The 20401-nt window shown below is 36.1% G+C and overlaps 1 protein-coding gene across 1 annotated transcript in view; it reads left to right on the top strand.

Annotated features, from left to right (window-relative positions):
- TMC1 (transmembrane channel like 1) overlaps positions 1-20401 on the top strand; it is a 55741-nt gene that overhangs the window by 29369 nt on the left and 5971 nt on the right. Inside the window, exons 7-15 of the mRNA XM_018922838.3 lie at positions 920-1026; positions 3848-3946; positions 7493-7635; positions 10041-10185; positions 12171-12365; positions 14327-14506; positions 14725-14877; positions 16068-16196; positions 19149-19216. Of these exons, the coding sequence (XP_018778383.1) occupies positions 920-1026; positions 3848-3946; positions 7493-7635; positions 10041-10185; positions 12171-12365; positions 14327-14506; positions 14725-14877; positions 16068-16196; positions 19149-19216 (1219 nt within the window). The remainder of the gene's footprint in view (positions 1-919; positions 1027-3847; positions 3947-7492; positions 7636-10040; positions 10186-12170; positions 12366-14326; positions 14507-14724; positions 14878-16067; positions 16197-19148; positions 19217-20401) is intronic.

The raw sequence follows: 20401 nt of genomic DNA, 5'->3' as shown, positions 1-20401 counted from the left end.
TCATGCCAATGCCTTGTGTGGTGAGGCTGTGCATGCAGGAAATGATGGCTAAAGTTATTTAAAACTATTTCATTCATACACAGAACATGTTGCACCTCAGAGTGGATTCAAAATACTGGTGAAATTTGGACTGCTTTTGTTCACAGCTTGTGCAGTCTATTTGTGACATTTTCTGTGTTCCCTGCTGCAGGCCCCTATTTGGACCTGCCCACTCTGAAAATGCAGCTGAGGGCAGTCATGGCTAAATTGTCCTCATCCATAGCTAAGCTTTTTACATACCAGAGGTGTCTGTTCTTGTCTGATTGGTGGAAAAGAGTAAAGCACATGAGCAGTCTGTGCATTGGCTTGCAATAATTCTACTGATGCAGGTAATTCCAATGTATTACCTCACTGCAAATATTCCCAATGGATGCATAGCAGAGACTTCAGCAGGGTAACTGATACAAGAACAATAACTCAGTGCATGAAAAAAAGGTATTCCTAATACAATAGGGATATTAGGATTTGAGCACAAGAAATAATGGGGCTTGGAGAGGTCTACAAAAGTTACCTGAAATCAGAAATATTCATAATTCCCTGCACTGTATTTTTTGAGTCTGTAGTATCCCCCAAGGGCTGTAGTTTGGTTATAATTAGGTAACCTAAATCTCACAACCAGATAGACTAACTCAAAGTCTCTTGATTTTTACCTCTCCCCAGACTTCCCAATATGTTGGTCATTGCTAAGACTGGCTGCTTCACACAAAATTTCAAAATGATGGCTTAATTAAATATAAAATTAATTAAAATTAAAATCCATCAACTATGTAAAAGCCTTGCCTGATTTTACTTCTTTTTAATAATTTTTGTTCATCCTTACATAAAATAACTTAAATGGACCAGCTTTTCTGCCCTTTAATCACATCTCATGTTTTTACAGGTCACTTTGGCTCATCAGTAGCATCCTATTTCATATTCTTGCGCTGGATGTATGGAATAAATATGATTCTCTTTGGATTGACCTTTGGTCTTGTAATGGTGCCTGAGGTGGGAATCTTTTAAATTATCTCTGTGGATTGCCATATGGATTTCTGTCTTTGCAGTGAGATTTCGTAGGACTGTGGCTTTAAACAGGTTTTTAGTCTCTTTATGCTCCATTTACAAGTATGAGACTGTAATAAGCCTGTAAAAAAGGGCTTCCTTTGTGGACAGTTGTCTCTACAGAGAGATGTCTTGAATTAATCAGGACAGGAAAATGTAAAATATATTTAAGGTTGTCTTTTGAAATAGTTTTTGAAGTCTGGGATGACATAGATGTGGGAGTTTTTTTGTAGTCTGGGGGAGTGGATTTGTTTGTTTGTTTGTTTTGGTGGTCCTGTGCATAACGAAGTAGAGGACCTGAGACTAAGAAAATGCCAGGGGGACTATTTTGACTAAATGTGTATTGCAATAGAAAGATGCATCTTCATGAGGCTCAGAGGATCCTTTCTGATGTAATACTCACATGCTGATAAGGCATAACAGGGCTGTAAAGTCACAAGAGATCTCTCATATTTCGCACTGTGCAACATCTCTGTTAAGAGTGGTACTTAGAGGAGATATTGGACTCAGACATAAATTACTTCTATGAAATGTAATACTTCCTGGGTTTTTTTGAGCCATTATATTGCCCTCCTAAAAGCAGGGCTTTTATGGAAGTAAAATTATTGTGCCATCTTCCAGATTTCAATATCCCATATTCCTCTTCTATTTTTCATTTTGTAGTAAGCAGATAAGAAAGAGCTAGAAATTTCCAACAGCTTCCCAGCCCAGCATTTCAGTGGCAGGATTTTTCCAGCTAGATCCATCTAGATACAAATCTGTAGGGTTTGATGGGATTCATGGTCTGATGTCATTGCAAAAACATCTCAATGATTTCTGAGGGGTTTTGGGAGTTAGGAGATGTCCTAGCTGACTGGATGCTGGAGAGTATTCTGATTTTCAAGAAAGGCAAGAAGGAGAACCCTGGAAACTACAGGCCTGTCAGTCTCACTTCAGTGCCTGGTAAAGTTAAGGGGAAGTTTTTTTCTGTGAGGTATTGAAAAACACCTGAAGAACAATGTGGCTGTTCACTGCCACCATGGCTTCGTAAGAGGAAAGTCCTGCTCTTCAAACCTATGATCCTTTTATGACAAAGTAACCCAACCAGCTGATCAAGGGAAGCCAGTGGATGCACTCTTTTTGGCCTTGAGAAAAGCTTTCAGTATGTCTCTCCCTCCTGGAGAAAATGTGCAGCACACATCTGGATAAACACATCATGGGGCGGGTGAGCAGTTGGCTCAGGGGTTTGGCACAAATGGTGATAGTGAATGGGGTGATATCAGACTGGTGACCTATCACCAGTGGGGTTCCACAGGGCTCTGTTCTTGGCCCTGTGTTCCTCAGCATCTCCTTAATGAACTTAGGAGTGGAAGGGGTACTAAGCAAATTCACAGACGATCCAAAACTGAGAGGACCTGTTGACTCCCTTGAAGGCAGGGAGGCCCTTCAGGGAGATCTCAGCAACTTAGAGAAATGAGAAATCATCAATTTCATAGGAAATTTAAGAGGAGAAAGTGCCAGATTCTGCACCTGGGAAGGGCAACCCTGGCTGTACACATAGACTGAGGGGAATGAGATGCTGGAAAGCAGTGTCGTGGAAAGGGACTGGGGTGTCCTGGTCAGTGGCATGCTGAACATGAGCCAGCAGTGCCCTGGTGGACAGGAGGGCCAAGCGTGTCCTGGGGGGCATCAGGGACAGCACTGCCAACCAGGCAAGGGAGCGGATTGTCCGGCCCTGCTCAGCTCTGGGGCAGCCTCACCTCGGGTGCTGGGGGCAGTTTTGGGCATCACAGCATAAAACAGACATAGAGTTGTTAGAGACCATCCAAAGGATCATGAAGGGCCTCCAGGGGAAGTGTATCAGAAGCAGTTGAAGTCAGTTGGTTTGAAGAAGCGCTGAAGAAGAAAAGATTAAGGAGAGACTTCATCACAACCTACAACTTCCTCATGAAGGGAAGAGGAGGGGAAGCACTGATCTGTGGTGACAGTGACAGGGCCCTTGGGAATGGCCTGAAATTGTGTCAGGTGAGGTTTAGGTTACAGATCAGGAAAAGATTCTTCACCCAGAGGATGGCTGGGCACTGGAACAGGCTCCCCAGAGAAATGGTCACAGCTCCAAGTCTCACAGCATTCAATAAGTTTTTGGACAATACTTTCTGGCACATGATGTGACTCTTTGAGATGGTCTTTTGCAGATCCAGGAGTTGGACTTGATAATGTTTGAGGGTCCGTTTCAACTCAGCATATTCTGTCATTCTGTGATCTTCCTTAGAAGCCAAAACAGAATAAATATTTAATAGTTTTCAGGGTGAGCTTGGATAGGGCCCCATGAGGAGAGGTACTGTGCCCAAACAAGCATCTTGCCAGCAGAAGGGAAAGTGTCAGAATCCAAAAGCTGATTCCCTAGCATCTTCCCATACTTTTCCTTTGAATTATCCCAATAAAATCCATAATGCAAGAAAAATTAATATTTTGGTCTTTGTAAGATAAACATCACTCATTAGAGAAATATGGATGCACTTGTGTGCTGCCTTTGAATGTAAGAGGCACAGTTCTCCCTTGATTCTAGTGGAACTTTAAATTTAGAACACACCCATGAATGCATATGTGAAGCACAGTTACAATTAGTTATGTGAGGAGCTGTGAAAGGAATTGTAGAAGTAGGTCTTTCTCATTAGGGAGTTTAGGAATATAAAACCAGTCTTTCAAAGAAATGACAGTTTACTGTCCATTTTGTTTAGTGCTATTTTTCTTTAAAATATAAATTTCTCCAATTTTTTGGTTTCAGGCTTTGATGGGTAAGCCATATGGCTCTTTGCCTAGAAAAACTGTCCCAAGAGCTGAAGAAGCAACTGCTATGAATTTTGCCACCCTCTGGGATTTTAGTGTAAGTGCATAATCTTGTAATATTGTATATCCACATGACTTTTATTCACAATTACTTCATTATTTAATGCTCAGTTATTTAACATGAAGTATTTCAGGAGATAATTCACAAGAAAATAAATTTTCTTTTTTTTTCACAAGTTTCTTTCAGACAAAACACAAAATGAAGCTTGATATTCACAAGCACGTCTCAGTCTATGTAGCAATCCAAAGACACATGGGGAAACATCTGAAAGCTGATTTGTCATTCTGGCTTTCCTTTTCTGAAGTGTGAATTTGGTCTTCTGCTTTTATATTATTGAGATTCTGATTTTTAAAATGCAATATGAATTAAGGAAAAAAAGAGAAGAAAATACATTAAAAATAATAGTGAGCTCCACACATTTTATCCCTTTGATAACATACAATGCCAGTGGTGGATTCTCCTTAGATAAAAAAAAAAACATTGGAAGATCTTTCTAAAAACATATGTATGTAACACTTTGCAGTGACTACTTCTTGAAATGTTATTTCATCTAGTGCATTAGAGGTTGCATATTTGAGTGACAGTAAAAATAAATCTAAACATGTGGCTGGGGAGTTGGATAATGATGCTGAAATTATAAAATGAGAAATAAAAATATCAGGGAAATATTGGAGAAAAAAGGAATTACAACAACTTGAAGATTTTGCCAAGAGAATAGGCTAGAAGAGCTTCATACAGAACATCAGAACAAAGCTTGCAAAATAAATGTGTTCCAGAAAAGATGGATGAAGGCATGGGTGGAAAGACGGGAAAATATTTAATAATTGTTAGAAACAAACTGACAGGTGTGAAGAAGAAAATACAATAAGCAACAATGTAGCAGTAAACAAAAGGAGCAAATGAAAACATAATAAACGTAGAGTAAGGCAATGAAAGAGATGGAACCCCTGAATAATTAAGGGGAAAAAACCTTTTCTTAAGGCATGTCAGATTGTCAAATATTCCCTGAAGACAATGACATCTTTGTTTAAACAGCACAGGAAATAGTACCTTTCATCTGCTAGCAATACTTGTATGCTACCAGGTAATTTAGAAATAAATGATGACATATCACTGATCAATATTTTATCCTAAACAAAACTCCAACAGAATCCGAGAACTCCAAGCCCTACATAAGGACTTAAAAAATGCAGCAGGAAACACTGTCCCTATAGGATAAGCCAAAATAATGGAACCTGAGATAAGCACAGATGCTGCAGTAGTTAATTCCAAGCCTAACAGGGGTGAAGTCTTGGTTTGCATCTGGACAAAAATTCCCACTGTGACAAACAGCGAGAAAGGAAGCAAGTGCTTATCCACATGCCATCCCAAGTCATGGGAACCTTGTGGACACCTGGAACTTGGACTGTATAAAGGTGATACCTCAGAAGAATGTCTTGGAACTCCTCCACTGAAAAAAACAGGGTGAAAAAGGACTGGCAGGATGCCACATGAATCCGTGTGGTGATAGTGATATCTTTATCTTCCTACTTAATCTCTCTGTCTCTGTCTCTCCATCTCTTTCTTTCTCTCTGTCTCTTACACCCCCTCATTCCCATTTCTTTCTTTCTCTCTCTCTCTCTCTCTCTCTCTGTGTGTCTCTCTCCCTTTACACTTACCATTAAGTAAAATCTGTGCTGTTGAGTTTAAAGTATGGTCTCTTATGATCACCTTATTTCAGGCAGAGACATCTCTTTAAAAAAGGATCATAACACATAACCATTCTCTAAGACAAGAAAAGATGAGCTCAACATGCCCATTTTGCTTTCTTTTGTGCTTGATTCACATTACTGACATGGCAAAGTGAAGGATATTTGGATTTTGATATATTCTAATTGGAATTCAATTTTAACATATAGTTTTCAGATTATAATCCAGTCATAAAATATTAGAGTCTCAAGTCCTATTACAATAACACATTCAATCAATAGTCTTTTATGTTAGGCTCAGAAAGGAGTGAAAGACATCTTCCATGCACACCTTCTTCTACAGAGTTGAAGTTATTTCTAATCTTGTGGTGAAGTGCTGTGAAATCAACAAACTGAATGATACACAGTGCAGGAATTACCCCTGACTTGCAGAACATGGAGACTAAAAAGGCATTTTAATAATTTTGGGGACCCAAAAGGCTTTACAGAGCTGCCTTAGGCTGTATTGAAACTTGGGCTGAGATGAAATTACAGGATGCTATAAGTGACCAAAAATATGCAATATACATAGTATTGAATTTAAGTGTGTCCTGATTGATGTAGATGTTTTATTGGTACTTAGCAAGAAACGTTCTCCATTAGAATACTTGCCTTATTAGAAATGAGCATGTTTTTATCCTGCATGCATAAGCATATCTCTCAAATCTAGTCAGAGATGAAGAAAAATGAGATGCTTGGATCAAGATATTTCACATAATATTTATGTGTGTCATATATTAATATTTGATTTTCAGCTTAGAATTGTGAATTAGGTTTTTCAAATAAACCTGAGACTCACTTCACGTATAGTAAAAGCCTCAATAAATCAATGTATGTTTTGAAGAAATAAATAAGAGAAAGATGTTACTAATTTTAAGGAAAGTGGGCAACTGAAAACACAAGGGCAGCAAATGGTTTTTTTTAATTCACCAATCCTTCATATTATTGTATCACTGTCAAAATTATGTATGGTTTATCCTCCAACTATGTGGTGAATTACTACATATTGCACTTGGAATTCTTGCATCCAGCTGGAGGTTTGCCACTGCTGTGCAAACCTCCAGCTGGTAAAGGCTATAGCTTTGTCCTTCTTCTAGGACATGAGTTCTTGCACTAACCTGAGAATTACCAGGAAGATTTAAGTATTAGCCATGCAGACACCAGCAATTTCTTACAGATAATAAGATACTGTTGAAATTTAGAAAAATCATCTGTCTGATCAGTAGAAGAGAGGGAAATTCATATTATGATAATTAGAAAAGAAGATAGACTTTGAAATGCAGAGAAAGACAGTGAACTTATATTGCATTTTTTACAGCCTTGAATCGAGTCTAAGTGTGCAAAATATCTACATACTGAATAATCTCCTATAAAATGCCCCTGCCTATTGGTTTTCGTACATACTGAATGATCACCCAATGAACAGCAGACAACTGTTATTAGACAAAGAAGGCATACGAGATTTCATATCAAATTCAGACAAATAAATTTTAGAAAGGTGAAAATTAGGTTAAACATGTGGGGTTTTATCTGCAAGTAATCTGAAAAACAAGTTTTGTTAGACAAGGTGTTTCTTACTTTGCAAGAAGTATGTTGATGAAGAAGTTTTGACTCATTAAATTGTAGAGGGATTGTTAATGACCAGTTTTAATAGATTTTGAAGTTGCTATGAAATATTCAATGTATTTTTAAAATAGAGGTACACATTTTCTATCCTGTGAGCTTTATTATAGTGATATTTGCAACTGATTTGAATTCACTGAAATGAATGTTTTAATATGTTACTACTGACACATTTACTGATTATATGTATTATTAAGAAAAGTAACATTATATTTTTTTCCTGACTTTTCAGGGCTTTGCACAGTATTCTGTACTCTTTTATGGTTATTACAATAACCAGAGGACAATCGGGTGGCTCAAGTTCAGGATGCCTCTTTCCTATTTCCTCGTTGGAGTTGGGTCTATTGGCTATAGCTTTATGATTGTCACTCGAACGTAAGTTCTCCTTGGCTCTGGAAAAAAGTACATTTAAAAAGGCGGGTAATTCCACTTTTGACCCTGGAGACTGTCTTCTTAAAAAATGCACTAATTCTAAGCACAGGACAATGCAAGATGAAGTGCAAGGTCAAAGTTATGTAAGACTTATTCAACCTATATTTATTTATCAGTTGTGCACCAGAAGTTGTGTTGCAGTGTTGTGAAAGTGAGAATAAATATTTACTGAAATAGCAAAACACTTCTCTCCTAAACTTCAAAATTAAAAATGAATGTCTAAAGTGAGTAAGAGATTTGTCAGCCCATCTTTTCATAATACTTGACATCCAGTAGATTTAGATTTTAGATTTTCAGCTAAAATCCAGGATATTCTATAATTCTAGCTTCAGTGGTACTTTATGTGAGTTAGACTCTTTTATGAAGGAAGAACACAAGAAAGAAGCATATGGCAAATAATTCTGCAGGTAGCTCACAGTCCACAGTAAATGCTGCCAGTCAATATAATCTTTAATACCCTTGATTCTAGCAGGATGGCCACCTAACACAGCATTTCACCTCTACCAGTGGTTTTATAAAAAGCCTTTAATGAAAAATATAAGAAGCTTGCAGTTCAAGATGCAACTTGAACTCTCTTTTAAACATAGAGAAAAATAAAGTTAGTGTATTTCTATTGTTTTGTTCTGAAGCCAGTATTTTTCGTTTTCATCAGTACTAGATTAATTCACGTTCTGTTTTCAAATTGGCTTCCTGCATAAGGCAACACACATTTGAGGAAAAAATATGTCTTCAGTCACATACATGTATTTTTGGAGAGGAAACTAACTAGGACAAAATAGTACAAGCTAGTACAAAATAGTTTTAAAAATATTTTTGATAAAACAACTACCAAGATTAGAAAAGTCTTAGTGTCAGATAATTTTATTTCAATGTCTCTCTCAGACAAAAAATTATTTCTGATGGCAGGAAAACATTGCAGTCCAAACCAATGGAATATCCTTAAGAAAAAAAATACCTTGTGTGTGCTAACTTTCCATCTGGCCATATGACACTAATGATTTAGGTAATCATATGAGTCTTCTGCTCTCTTCTGTTTCTCCAGAAATAAGCACAGTGAACACAGAAACTAAAAGCAATGTAGCAGGAGGTGCTGTTTTTCTGCTGTTGACTGGGAACTGAGGAAGGTCTATGTGAAAGACATAGTGAGGATTATAAGCACTATTATTTTATTTAGGGAAAAATTTAGACATAGGGCTCCTCTCTTCAGCTCTTGCAGAGTATAACATAAAACTGAAACATTTCTGATTACAAAAAAATTATATTCTTACCACAATGTTCATAATTTCATTAAAAACTCTTGAGAAGGAAATGTCTTAGTCTATAAATCAGAAACAGGGGAGACTTTACCAAGAGCCTTTTGTGATGTCTGACTCTTATGGGTAAGACCAACCCTGGTATTGATTTTTGGCATCTCAGAAAGATTTTCTGTATTTACTTACTACTCTCATCTTAGATTTCAGAGTATGTACTTTACTGGACTTTTAAAAATGGGGTACCTAGAATGCATTAATATTATTAATATAGCTCTGCTGGATTATTGAGATTTAAAATAAGTGTTACCTCTTCCTGACCAGAAATACTGATGACTAAGTTATGTGCATCTTATCAGCACACTCTTTCTTTGTGTTTAATGACTTCTTGAATTAAGCAACAAAGTATGCAAAACAATATCATGGTTTTTATGAATGAAACCCCTTTAAAACAGAGAAATTTAAAGATAAGATTAAGTTTAATCTGAAGAAATACTTCTCTGAAGAAATAATCTGATGTTTCTGGACACTGTAATAAATATTTTTGTATATGCATAGGAGATGATAGGGAAGATTGTTGTATGCTATTTTATATGTTAAAACCACTTTTTCTTCTGTGTTGTTATTTTTAGAATATTTCTTATACTCTTTGTTATAAGTTTTGTTTTATTTATGCTTTTTTTTGTTTATTATTTTAGAATATTTTGCTTATTGATTTTTCTTCTTTTTCTATTTGGGAACTCTCTAATAAGGTCTATTGCAGTTCAGGATGCTCTGCACTTTCTATTTAAAAGATGTTCTCAATATTGTTTTTCTATTAAGGTTCTTATCCAGCAGAGTTTCTCTGAAAGGTTAACGAAATAAATTCCTTCCTTCTCATCAAAATGTTTGTGGTGAGCTCATAAAGTGTCTAAATATGAAAATTTCCATATTACTCACTTTTTTCAGAAATAAAGATTTAGTAAAGCATAAATGACAGCAAGAATGATGTAGAGGTTTATCAGAAAAAAATTAGAAATTAGGAACCATTTAAAAGTCATACCCACAAAGCAGAGCTAGTACTGACAAGGTCTTCCTGTGTCTTTGTGTTTTTTGCAGAATGGCAAAGAATGCAAATGACGATGGTGGCGGGGATGACACTAGTTTTAATTTCAGCTGGAAAATGTTCACAAGTTGGGACTACCTGATTGGCAATCCTGAGACAGCAGATAATAAGTTTGCCTCCATTACAACAAGCTTTAAGGTAAAACAGAGTTTACTAAGGAGAGGCAACACAATTTGGCTTTCACATTGATGTGAAGCAGGTGGAATTAAGGTCAAGAGTAAGGTGTGCTGAGGCTCAGAAACGTGAACTCAAATTGGCATCTGTACACCCTTCTGGGTCTCTGTGTCTTACTATCAGATTTTTTTTTCTTTGTAATTGTGAAAGAAATAACAGTAGCATTTTTTGTGTCCTCTGTGCTGACAGTACCAGTTTTAGAAAAACTGTAAAAATAATATTTTTTTTTTCTCATCTCTGATGACATCCAGTTTCTATGGTGTTTGTCTGAAAAACTTTTTTCAAAATGTTGCTCCCCTTTTGTGAACCTCACATTGCCAACTTCTCTTGTTACAGAGAAGAGATATCATAAGACAAAATAACAGAATAATCTGTATAGGGCTATTTATCAGAACAACTGACCTCAGAATTTTGAGTTTATACTTGCTTTTCAGTAAGAAAATGTCTTACTTTCAAATTAATTATAAAATATAGCCCAATTTGCAAGGCAATGTTCTTGGGCCTCTTTCCAGTGTATAGGGTATTGTGATATCAAGAGTAGTTGTATAAGGAATCTGGGGCAAGACGTAAGACACAGGTCTGTGAAAACAGCGGAGGGGATATATTCTATATGTTGAATGTTAAAGAATGTGTTTGGTTGTAGGGTGTTTGGGACACACCACTGTAGCATGCAAAAGAAGATTTAATTTTCCATGTAATAATGTACAGGGAGGACACAGGTGTAGTGCTGTGAGATAATGAAGAAGGTGCCAGACTTGCAGTCACATAATCAAGTGTGACACTGTAAGCACTGGCTGCTCTGCTCAGCTGCACTTTTCCTGTCTGCAGTAGTGTCACAGCCAGCACACCCCCTTCACCTTGCCTTCCTCCTCAGCTGCAGGCATAACAGAGAACTGCTCTCAAGTGTAAAAGTCATCAAGAGAAGATTCCAAGAAAGCTATTATGGGAGAAATATTGACTGAAAGTGCTGAATCTGTAAGAGCTTCCCTGCCTGCCAACTAAGAGCAGATGCTGAAAGCTATTTGGGAAAGAATACAAATCTGTCGAGAAAAAGGCTTAATTCTGAGAAACAAACTCATGAAGCTTTACTGTAATTGTTGCAAACAAGCAAGGAACCTCAGAAAGAAAGGGTGAAGTCTTGGTTTGGGTGAGGTCATGGGAGTTTTGTTGGAAAGCTGTTGCAGTCTCCTGTCACTTCTGTGACAAACACATGCTGTAAAAGGAACAGAGCCATGAAAGGCGATTACTACAATGCCGTTCAGCTTCCTGTCTGGGCAACAGATCTCTAAACTAAGTCAGAAGCTGTAACAAAACTTCCTTTCATGAGGACACTCCAAACCAAAAGCTCTTTCACCTGGCAAGAGTAAGAACTGGAGATTATAGTTGCTGTAGAGTCTTAATATTTATCAGTTATGATCAAGGGTAAATGTGGGACAAACACTTTGTTGTACAGTCCAATGCACAACACACAAGCTCTGCACTGTCCAATTTTTTTTTTGGGATTCCCACATCTCAAATATCTGTTCATCCTTTCTGAGTTTCTGACTTTCAGAGTAAAACATTTTCCTCTTTTCTGACAAATGTGCATTTTTAAAACATGACATTTCCTTTTCTGACAGACAATAACATATTTATCCTGCTCTATCACTCAACCTCATTTCACCTTGCAAGCTGAAAGAACGTGCTGTGGTTTGTTTGACACATGAGTACAAGTGTAACAAGACTCATTGGGGGCACACTTAACGCTCACAAAGGAAACCCTGGGGAGCCAGAATCTTCCAGGACCTGAACAGGATTTTATGAGACAATATACATTCATCTCAAAACATGAATCCCAGATGTCCATTTGCATCTTTGTAATTAATTTAACTGACTTCTAACAATTGAAGCAATGTGGGGCCTTGACCATTAAAGTATTGATAATATTCTTTTCTTTCTAACAAGTGCAGGAAGCAATTGTGGAGGAGCAGGAGAGCCGAAAAGAAGAAAATATTCATTTGACTAGATTCCTAAGGGTTCTTGCTAATTTCTTAGCCCTATGCACTCTTGCTGGAAGTGGCTACCTCATCTTTTTTGTTGTCAGAAGATCCCAGCAATTTGCCTTGGAAGGTCTGGAGAACTACGGGTGGTGGGAAAGAAATGAAGTTCGTGCTATTTCTATAATAGATGTGGTTTGAATTTGTGTTTTTTTGCTCTGCATGTTGCCTTTTTTCCCTCGGTAGTTTAAATACTCTGTGTGGGTGGGAAATGTCTAATGTAAGAATTACTTATGTCTCTCTGCTTCCTACTTCATCAAGTTTCTACTTTGCTTCTTTCAAATATCTCTCAGTATTTAGCTTTCATTTGAGGCCTTTACATTTCCTCCTCTGTGCTCTTAGGATTGTTTTCCAGATGGTCTCTGGATTCATGAGATCTCCAAGGAACCCACTCTCTTCTTGCTTTTCTCCTGAGACTGGCCTAAGAGAGTGATTGATCTGTGGGCACAGAGAAAGTTATTTGAGACCTCATGGATGCAACTCTGCAGTGTAGCAACAGGTTGAAATTGATGCCTTCCAGTTCCACTTGCCCTGTCCAAGTGTCCCATGTGATTTTTTTGTGCCCAATCTGTGCCTAATGCTTTCCTCAAAAGCAGATGCACCCTGCCTGATAGGGTTGTATAGCGAAGATGGTGATTTTGTTTCCTACGACTGTGTGCGTATGCACACGAAGTCAGTGTGCAGTTTGAAAATCTGGGAAGGTTTTACTTTCTTAGCAAAAATACTACTGTGCCTCTTGTAAACCTAGTTTGTTACAAGCTTATCTTCTGAGCTGGAGTGTAAAGTGCATACCTGACTTAAAGTAAGGCAAAAAAGTTGTTAGCCTCACAAAGCTGATGAGACTGGTGATGATGGAACAAGGAAAATCAACCAGAATTTTCAACACCAAAACCTGACTGAGAAAGTAACATTAAAATATCAAATAATCCACTTCTGGAATACAGAGACATAGGATTGTTGAGAGTGGATTGAGTTAGTGGTTATCACATTTTAGTTTGATAGGAAAGGAAAAATTTTGTACAAACTTCTTGATTTAAGGCAACACAATCTCTGAAACGACAGAGCTTTCTCTCAGTTTAAAGGTGTGGTAACAGATTAGTACTAACAAGAACTGGGCTACCAAAGGCTGTTATATTAGTTTATGCTGTAATCTGAAAAGCAGGTGAGATTTGTCTTTATGTTCATAGTTTTGCTTTTGTTTCTGTAATAAAAATATACTTCTAAGGTGGCAGAACTCAGATCTGGAGCAGCTGTGTCTCTAAAGCAGAGTGGGTAAAACAATACTGACATTATTTAGTTAAAAAATTTCCTATTGACAGGTAATTGACATATTTTTGAGTACAAAACATTGCCCTTCATTGGATATTAATATTTAATTGCATAAATATATTTGGCTTCTGAGTGAAATTCACACATTTTTCTTATTCTATAGATCAAATTTTCTTATGTTTGCATCATTAATATATGAATTGAGGATTTGATCAGAAAAAAATCCCAACACCCAATGTACAATATTGAGTAAACAAAAGTGCAGGTCCTATGTGCAAGGAAGAAGCAAGATCTAAAAATCTACATTCTTCATGAAAGTGTTAAGCTGCTTTTGTAGAAAATTTCGTTACACTAGAGTCATTAAGAGATTAAACATGGTTTATATACAATGGAGAAATCCTGGGTAAATATATTTTGTGTCATGTATTCCTGAGGTTCACAGCATAATAAGGGGATGCTGATGACTTTGTGGAAAAGACATTTTTCTCTCTGACTCTCCTTATCTCTCTTTAAAGTAAATTTTTTTATCTCTCTCTCCATATCAGCAGTTCCTAGTTCTGGCAGAACACAGTTCAGATATAAATGTCTAGTGTGCTGTAGAAGGGGGAAATTAGTGGAAAGAGGCAGACTGGGACTGTGTGTGGATTTTTTCAACTTGTGGTACTTAGATTGGATTTTGTTTTTTATTACATCAAATACCAAATAAAAAGTAGTAATGGAAATATATTTTTCACCCAAATCAGAATTAATAAAATATTTTGTCTCTAACATTTCACTGTAAACTTTTTCCTCCTCCTCAGGTGAACACAGTTATGTCACTTTTAGGAATGTTCTGTCCAACTTTATTTGATGTAATCAGTTCTCTGGAAAATTACCACCCTCGAATAGCTTTAAGATGGCAGCTGGGAAGAATCTTTGCTCTTTTCCTTGGCAATCTCTACACTTTCATTATTGCCCTAATGGATGAAATCAACCTCAAGGCAAGATATTTTCTTCCCTTCACTATGTTTGACAGGTTGCTGGGCAACATTGAGACACTCCAGTCAGTCACAACATATGAGTGAAAGGCACTCTTTTATTTCTGTTCTACAAATTACATTTACCTAAGTTAGCAATGGGAATTTTGGAATAGACAAGCCTGAGGGTTGGTAACAAGCTCATGTTGATTTTTTTCCCCCTACTTTATTTCTTTACTTAGTTGGAAGAAGAAAAGATAGTCAAATATAACATGACAATATGGGAGGCCAGTCTGTACAATGGTACTATTCCAGAGAATTCCACTGCTCCTCCAATACAGGTGGATCCTGCTGATGTCCCCAGAGGACCATGTTGGGAAACAATGGTAGGACAGGTAATGTAACTGCTTGGAGCTCAGATTTGAAAATATGTCATACAGTCTCTTACAGGATATGATCTCTAAATCCTTTTTACTTTGGCTAATAAGTGAGACAATGCGAGGAGAAGCAGATGGGGGACTTCTCTTGAGCTAAAAGTTTTTAAAAAATTATTTTATTTTCTTTGAATCCTGTCTAACAGCAAATTCTTTCTTCTGTTAATTGACAGAATTGAAAGCATTTACTTTTTCCTTCTCCTTTCCTCCATCCTCTTAATTTATTTTCATCTTCCTGATGCCATCTTTGCCTTGCTTGTCTTCTAATTTTGAAAAAATAAAGGAGTAGCTCAAAAAGGACATATATGTAAGACAGCTCTTACAACAGTTTGCTTTTGAGAAGGCATCTCTGTCTTTAGCCAAGTAAAATAATGCCAAAGGACAAAAAAAAGTTTAGTGGAAAATCTGCTAATATATTTTATTAGATTCAGTTGAACATTCATTTTTATTGACCCACTACTATAAAATGTGGTTTCCAAACAATTTTCTTACATACCCTTTCCCTCTATTTTTTTCCTATTTCATTGTTGTTGATTTGTCCATGACAAATTCAATATTGAATTAATTTTGAAGTTTCTCCATCACTCTGACAATCTGTCCTCCTGAATGAATAAATCTTCAGCAGAGACCATATAGGCATAAAAATTATCCCCTCTCTTTTCTCTGATGCTGAATAGGAAGCTAAGAACACCAAATGCTCATAACTGAAATAATTTTACCCTTAATTTCTTACCAGGGAGACTAATAGCTTTCTGGGCTGTTGGGGTAAGGCCTGTTACAGCAAGTTTTAGTGAAACAAAAAAAGCCTAAAATACAAGTAGAGGCATGTGAATTTGAATTTGGACTTTCTTCTTTCCTCTCCATATCCACTGGAAATTGAAACTCCTTGAGAAAGAAGCCATTCAGTTTTTGTTGTTTTTTTTTTTTTTTTTTTTTAATCTTCTCAAAGAGGTCAAAAGCAGCTTAAGAACTCTAGAAAATGAGGGGCAGTAGTTCTGGCACATTACTGAATCAGAGAATGTAGGAAGGTCAAGAGTTTTGTCCATGCTGAAAAAGGATAAGCACAATTAAAGATCTAGTACAGAATTAACTTATTATTGTAACTATTAATTGCTTAAATGTATTTTTAAAAGAGAATGTTGCTCTAACAGGAATTTGTGCGCCTGACAGTCTCTGACATGATGACAACATACATCACAATTCTAATCGGCGATTTTTTGAGAGCCGTCTTTGTTAGGTTTTTCAATTATTGCTGGTGCTGGGATTTGGAGTACGGATTTGTAAGTATCTGATTTTAAAAGTCTTTTCTATCCATCACTTCACAATTTCGTAATAAAGCCCATTTTCCTTCCAATGCTACAGAGTTAACTTTTGGTTAGATACACCAACTTCAAAACTCCTGAACTACATGGTGTTTTTCTTGAATTTGCTTCTGTCTTATTAACTTTTTTCTTCTTTAGACCTTGGTAATTTTAGGACTTCTTTATTTATTTTATTTTATTTTATAAGAGCAAATTTTATTTTCTTTGTAAGAACACATATTTTTCACACATTTACTATTTTAACATTTCACAGAACATAATCTCATTGATTGGATAGGGTCTTCAAGCACATAGTTCTTGTGGAGAAAAATATGAAAGATCCTGTTCCAGAAGTATTACTATATATAGATATAGATATAGATATAGATATAGATATAGATATAGATATAGATATAGATATCTATATATAGATACATCTGCATTTCTTTAGAATTAGTTTGGCTGATGTAAAATTAGTAAGGCCCATAACATAAGCAGGCATAGAACTCTTCACTTGGGAGTTGGGACTTGCAGTCTCACACTAACCTGATCCAAGTTAAATTTGCCAGCTACTTATTCTTTCAGGGTCTGATGCTGTTTTTCATTTTTTAAGTAATAATCATGGTATTGTCAGAGCTTGTGAAACTCCGGAAGCCTCTTTTGTACTTACTGAGAAGTATAGAAAAGGGCTACGTAATTTAAGACTATCGAGGGTACTGCTACATAAGCAGTCACCATAGCTGTAATTTTCACCCTTTTTTGTCAAATTTTATCTTCATATATTTAAATTTTCTCACCTTGCTAAGAAATGCATCTTGGGAAATCTCAGTTTTCCAGAGGAAGTGAAAGTTTTCATGTTTTCTGTTAAAAAATTATTGTTTCTGGTGCAGCAATCTCATTCTTACTTGCTGACTCCCATGAAATGTCAGCAATATTTTTATGTTTTACATTCCAGAAGGACTAGTGTGGGGATGGATACAAAGACTACCAGTTAGTCAGGTTTTGGTCAAACAGGTGATAACTGTTATGATATCAAAATCAAATAGAAGGAGTTTGAATATTGCAAGAGCAGAAAAATTGGCAGCAACACATCTGCTTGTAGGGGATCCTGAAACCATTTTATAATTGACATTTTTATTTGGCAGTGTATAGGTATATCTGTAATGGTCTGGTCCGTTGTGGTCTCTAGGTCCAGTAAGCTGCCTGAAACAACAGCTGGAAGTGGAAGCTGAAACTGGAAATCACTGAATTTCTGGAAACAACTAATTTGAAAATCTTCCTTAGGAAGTAGCTATACCTATGTCTCTGTGGTTAGTGGCCATGGACATATATCCATTAATTTTCAGTCTTTTGGTACAAGAAAAATATTTTTGATCATCAAGATGGTGAAGAATTCCAGAGACTAACTTGCATGTTGTGTGGGAAGACCTTATTTCTATTTGTTTAAAAACTGGATTTCAAATTACTTAATCTGTTAATGCTAGCACCTATGTTACAAAAAGCAGTCATACATTATTGGATTCTCTATCATTCTTATTAAACCCATGTTTCTTTTGATATTCTAACCTACACAGATCTCTTTAGTCAACTGCTTTTCAAGTGTAATATTAGTAATCTCTTTAATTTTTCCCCTTATGTTAGCAGATTCATAAATACATGTGACATAAATATATCACTTCACTGTAAACATATATATATGTGTATATGCACAGAATTACACAGAAAAACTGCAGAAACTTCAGTTATTCCAACAGCACAGCACAGTAAAAGTCGAAATTGTGGCTTTAATTGAATACTTCAGTAGAATGACTTCGTCTTGTTCCAGCTGTAAGGGAATTGTTATTTTTGCATCTCATGCCTCTCTTACCTTCTATCAGTTATCAATATAATTATTAACTGGAATATATGCTTTATTCATGGTCTTTTGTCCATCATAATGGTGAATCATAAGATACCTGTTATACTGTATAGATATATAAATAATATTTATAAATATATAAATAATATATTTGAAATAGACTTTTAGGTGCAAACAAAACGTTTAAAGCCATCAATTTCTTAGCAGAAAGTTTTGATCTGTTGCATATGGACACAAAATAACATCTGCTGCCTAAATTCAATGTATTCAATGTTTACAACTGGAAATTTTAATAAATAAGAAATTAATAATTAAGGTAAAATAAGAGATTAGTAAGTGATTAAAGATTTGGAAAACAGAATGAAGGGTCAAATTATTAGTTCAGAAATAAAAGACTAAACAATTTTTATGGTATTTATGTGTCCGCACTGGAAATAAAAATGAATGATACAGGGCTTTCTTCAGCAAAGAAAGAGATAATGAGACCCTATAAAGTTCTTAGAGTTCTGAATCCTAAAGGAAAAGTTAGAATCAAACACTGAAATTAGAAATAAGATATCCATAAAAGAAAATGATTGGCAACCTCTATCAAAGTTAAAAGGAGAACTAAAAGTGCAATTGTTGTAATTTAAAAAAAAAGAAAGAAAAAAAGTGCAAGAGTACAATTGGGTATTAAATCAATTAAGTCACATTCATCACATGAAATTTCACTGCTGCTGCTATACTGGAGGACAAAGTATTTTGACAACCAGAGGCCATTCCAATAGAAACTTTTTGAATTATTTCTTTAAGATTTATCCAGTACCCAGAATAATCTTGACTTTTCCATTAGCACCTGCCTCTGTACAAATGTTGGAAAGATTTCCAGTAAAATGCTGCAAACTATATTAGAGACTACCTTGTAGCCTTGAGTTATAATTTATTTAGTGATTCAGTGATGAGATGCAGCAAGAGGCCTTGCCAAATGATGCCACTGTGCTGCTACTCCTCAAAGAGAGAGTTTTCATCTGCTCTAACTCATCTTAAAACCCTTTGTGCAAACCTAATGAAAACATTTGTATCATTTCTTTCAGCCATCATATTCTGAGTTTGATATAAGTGGCAATGTGCTGGGACTGATCTTTAACCAAGGCATGATCTGGTAGGTGTGGCAAAGCATGTTGTATCTGCAGGATGGTCGTATTTATCTGTATCTTTGAAGGACTCTTCTGAAATCCTGACCCTATCCCATTTCTTTAATTTGATAGTATATGCGAGTATATGCGATAAAACTAGTTATGGACTGAGATTATTAGACCAGATATATCAGGATTTTGCACTGAGTTGATAAAACCAACCAGCAAAAATCTGCATAGATTAAATTTACGTTTTTGGTCACTGACTGCTGGCTGTAGTGTTTTGCTTTGAAATTTAGCCTTTTAGTGAACCTTACCATTCTTTTCCCCTCTTCCTGCACAAAAAGACCTTAAGTATTTATACTTATCTGTGCAGTCACATGAATGTGTAAGCAACGCTATTGCTGCAGCATTAGTCCTCAGATGTAGAGGAGGAAAGGTGTAGGCTTTCATTTTATTTTTGGATTTTACATGGATGGTAAGAAACAGCAGCATGTAGAGTCCTCATGCAACGTGCTCAGTCTTCCTCAGGAACTGTTCTCTGCAAGCGTTTCACTTCTCAATTCTTGCTAAGGCCTAATTTTTCACATTTAATATGACTTGGCTGATCAGGCTTTTTATGAGGTTAAATCGGTCCCTTCAGTAAAGCCCTTTATCTTTTCATTTAAGATACATGAAAATAGGAAGGGGATATATTAATATAATAAAGCCCATAATTTTTCTGTACTCAGGTCTTTCCAACCCTAATGTAAATATATTTCCTGTTTCCAAATCAAATGTCTGAGGCACTCAGGGGCAAAGAAACTTAGCTTGATCACCTTGTCACCTGATCCCAAGGGCAAGGATTAAGGAAGAAGTAAGTTCCCAATCTCTTGTATTCTGTACCATTTGGCCAGGAAAATGAATTTAGCTGCTCTTAAGTCAGCATGACATAAGAATTTACAGAGTCAATAACAGACTGTTGGCATGAAGCACTAAATTAACCTGGCAACAGCAGCTAAAATAAATGTCAATTAAGCAAAAATATCCTTCTAAAAAAAGTGCTAGTATATCAATAAAAATAGTAAATTATGAATGAAATTATTTTGTTTATACCTAGCTGTAGGAATTGGTAATACCAGTTTTTTAAAAAAGGCTGTCCTTTTTTGATGCAATACAAGCAAGATGCTACCTGGAAAAATTAAGAGATGAATAACTTTTCACCAAGCCCT

The sequence above is a fragment of the Serinus canaria genome, chromosome Z (assembly GCF_022539315.1).
Source record: "Serinus canaria isolate serCan28SL12 chromosome Z, serCan2020, whole genome shotgun sequence".
NCBI lineage: Eukaryota > Metazoa > Chordata > Aves > Passeriformes > Fringillidae > Serinus > Serinus canaria.
This window is presented reverse-complemented; position numbering and strand designations above follow the sequence as displayed.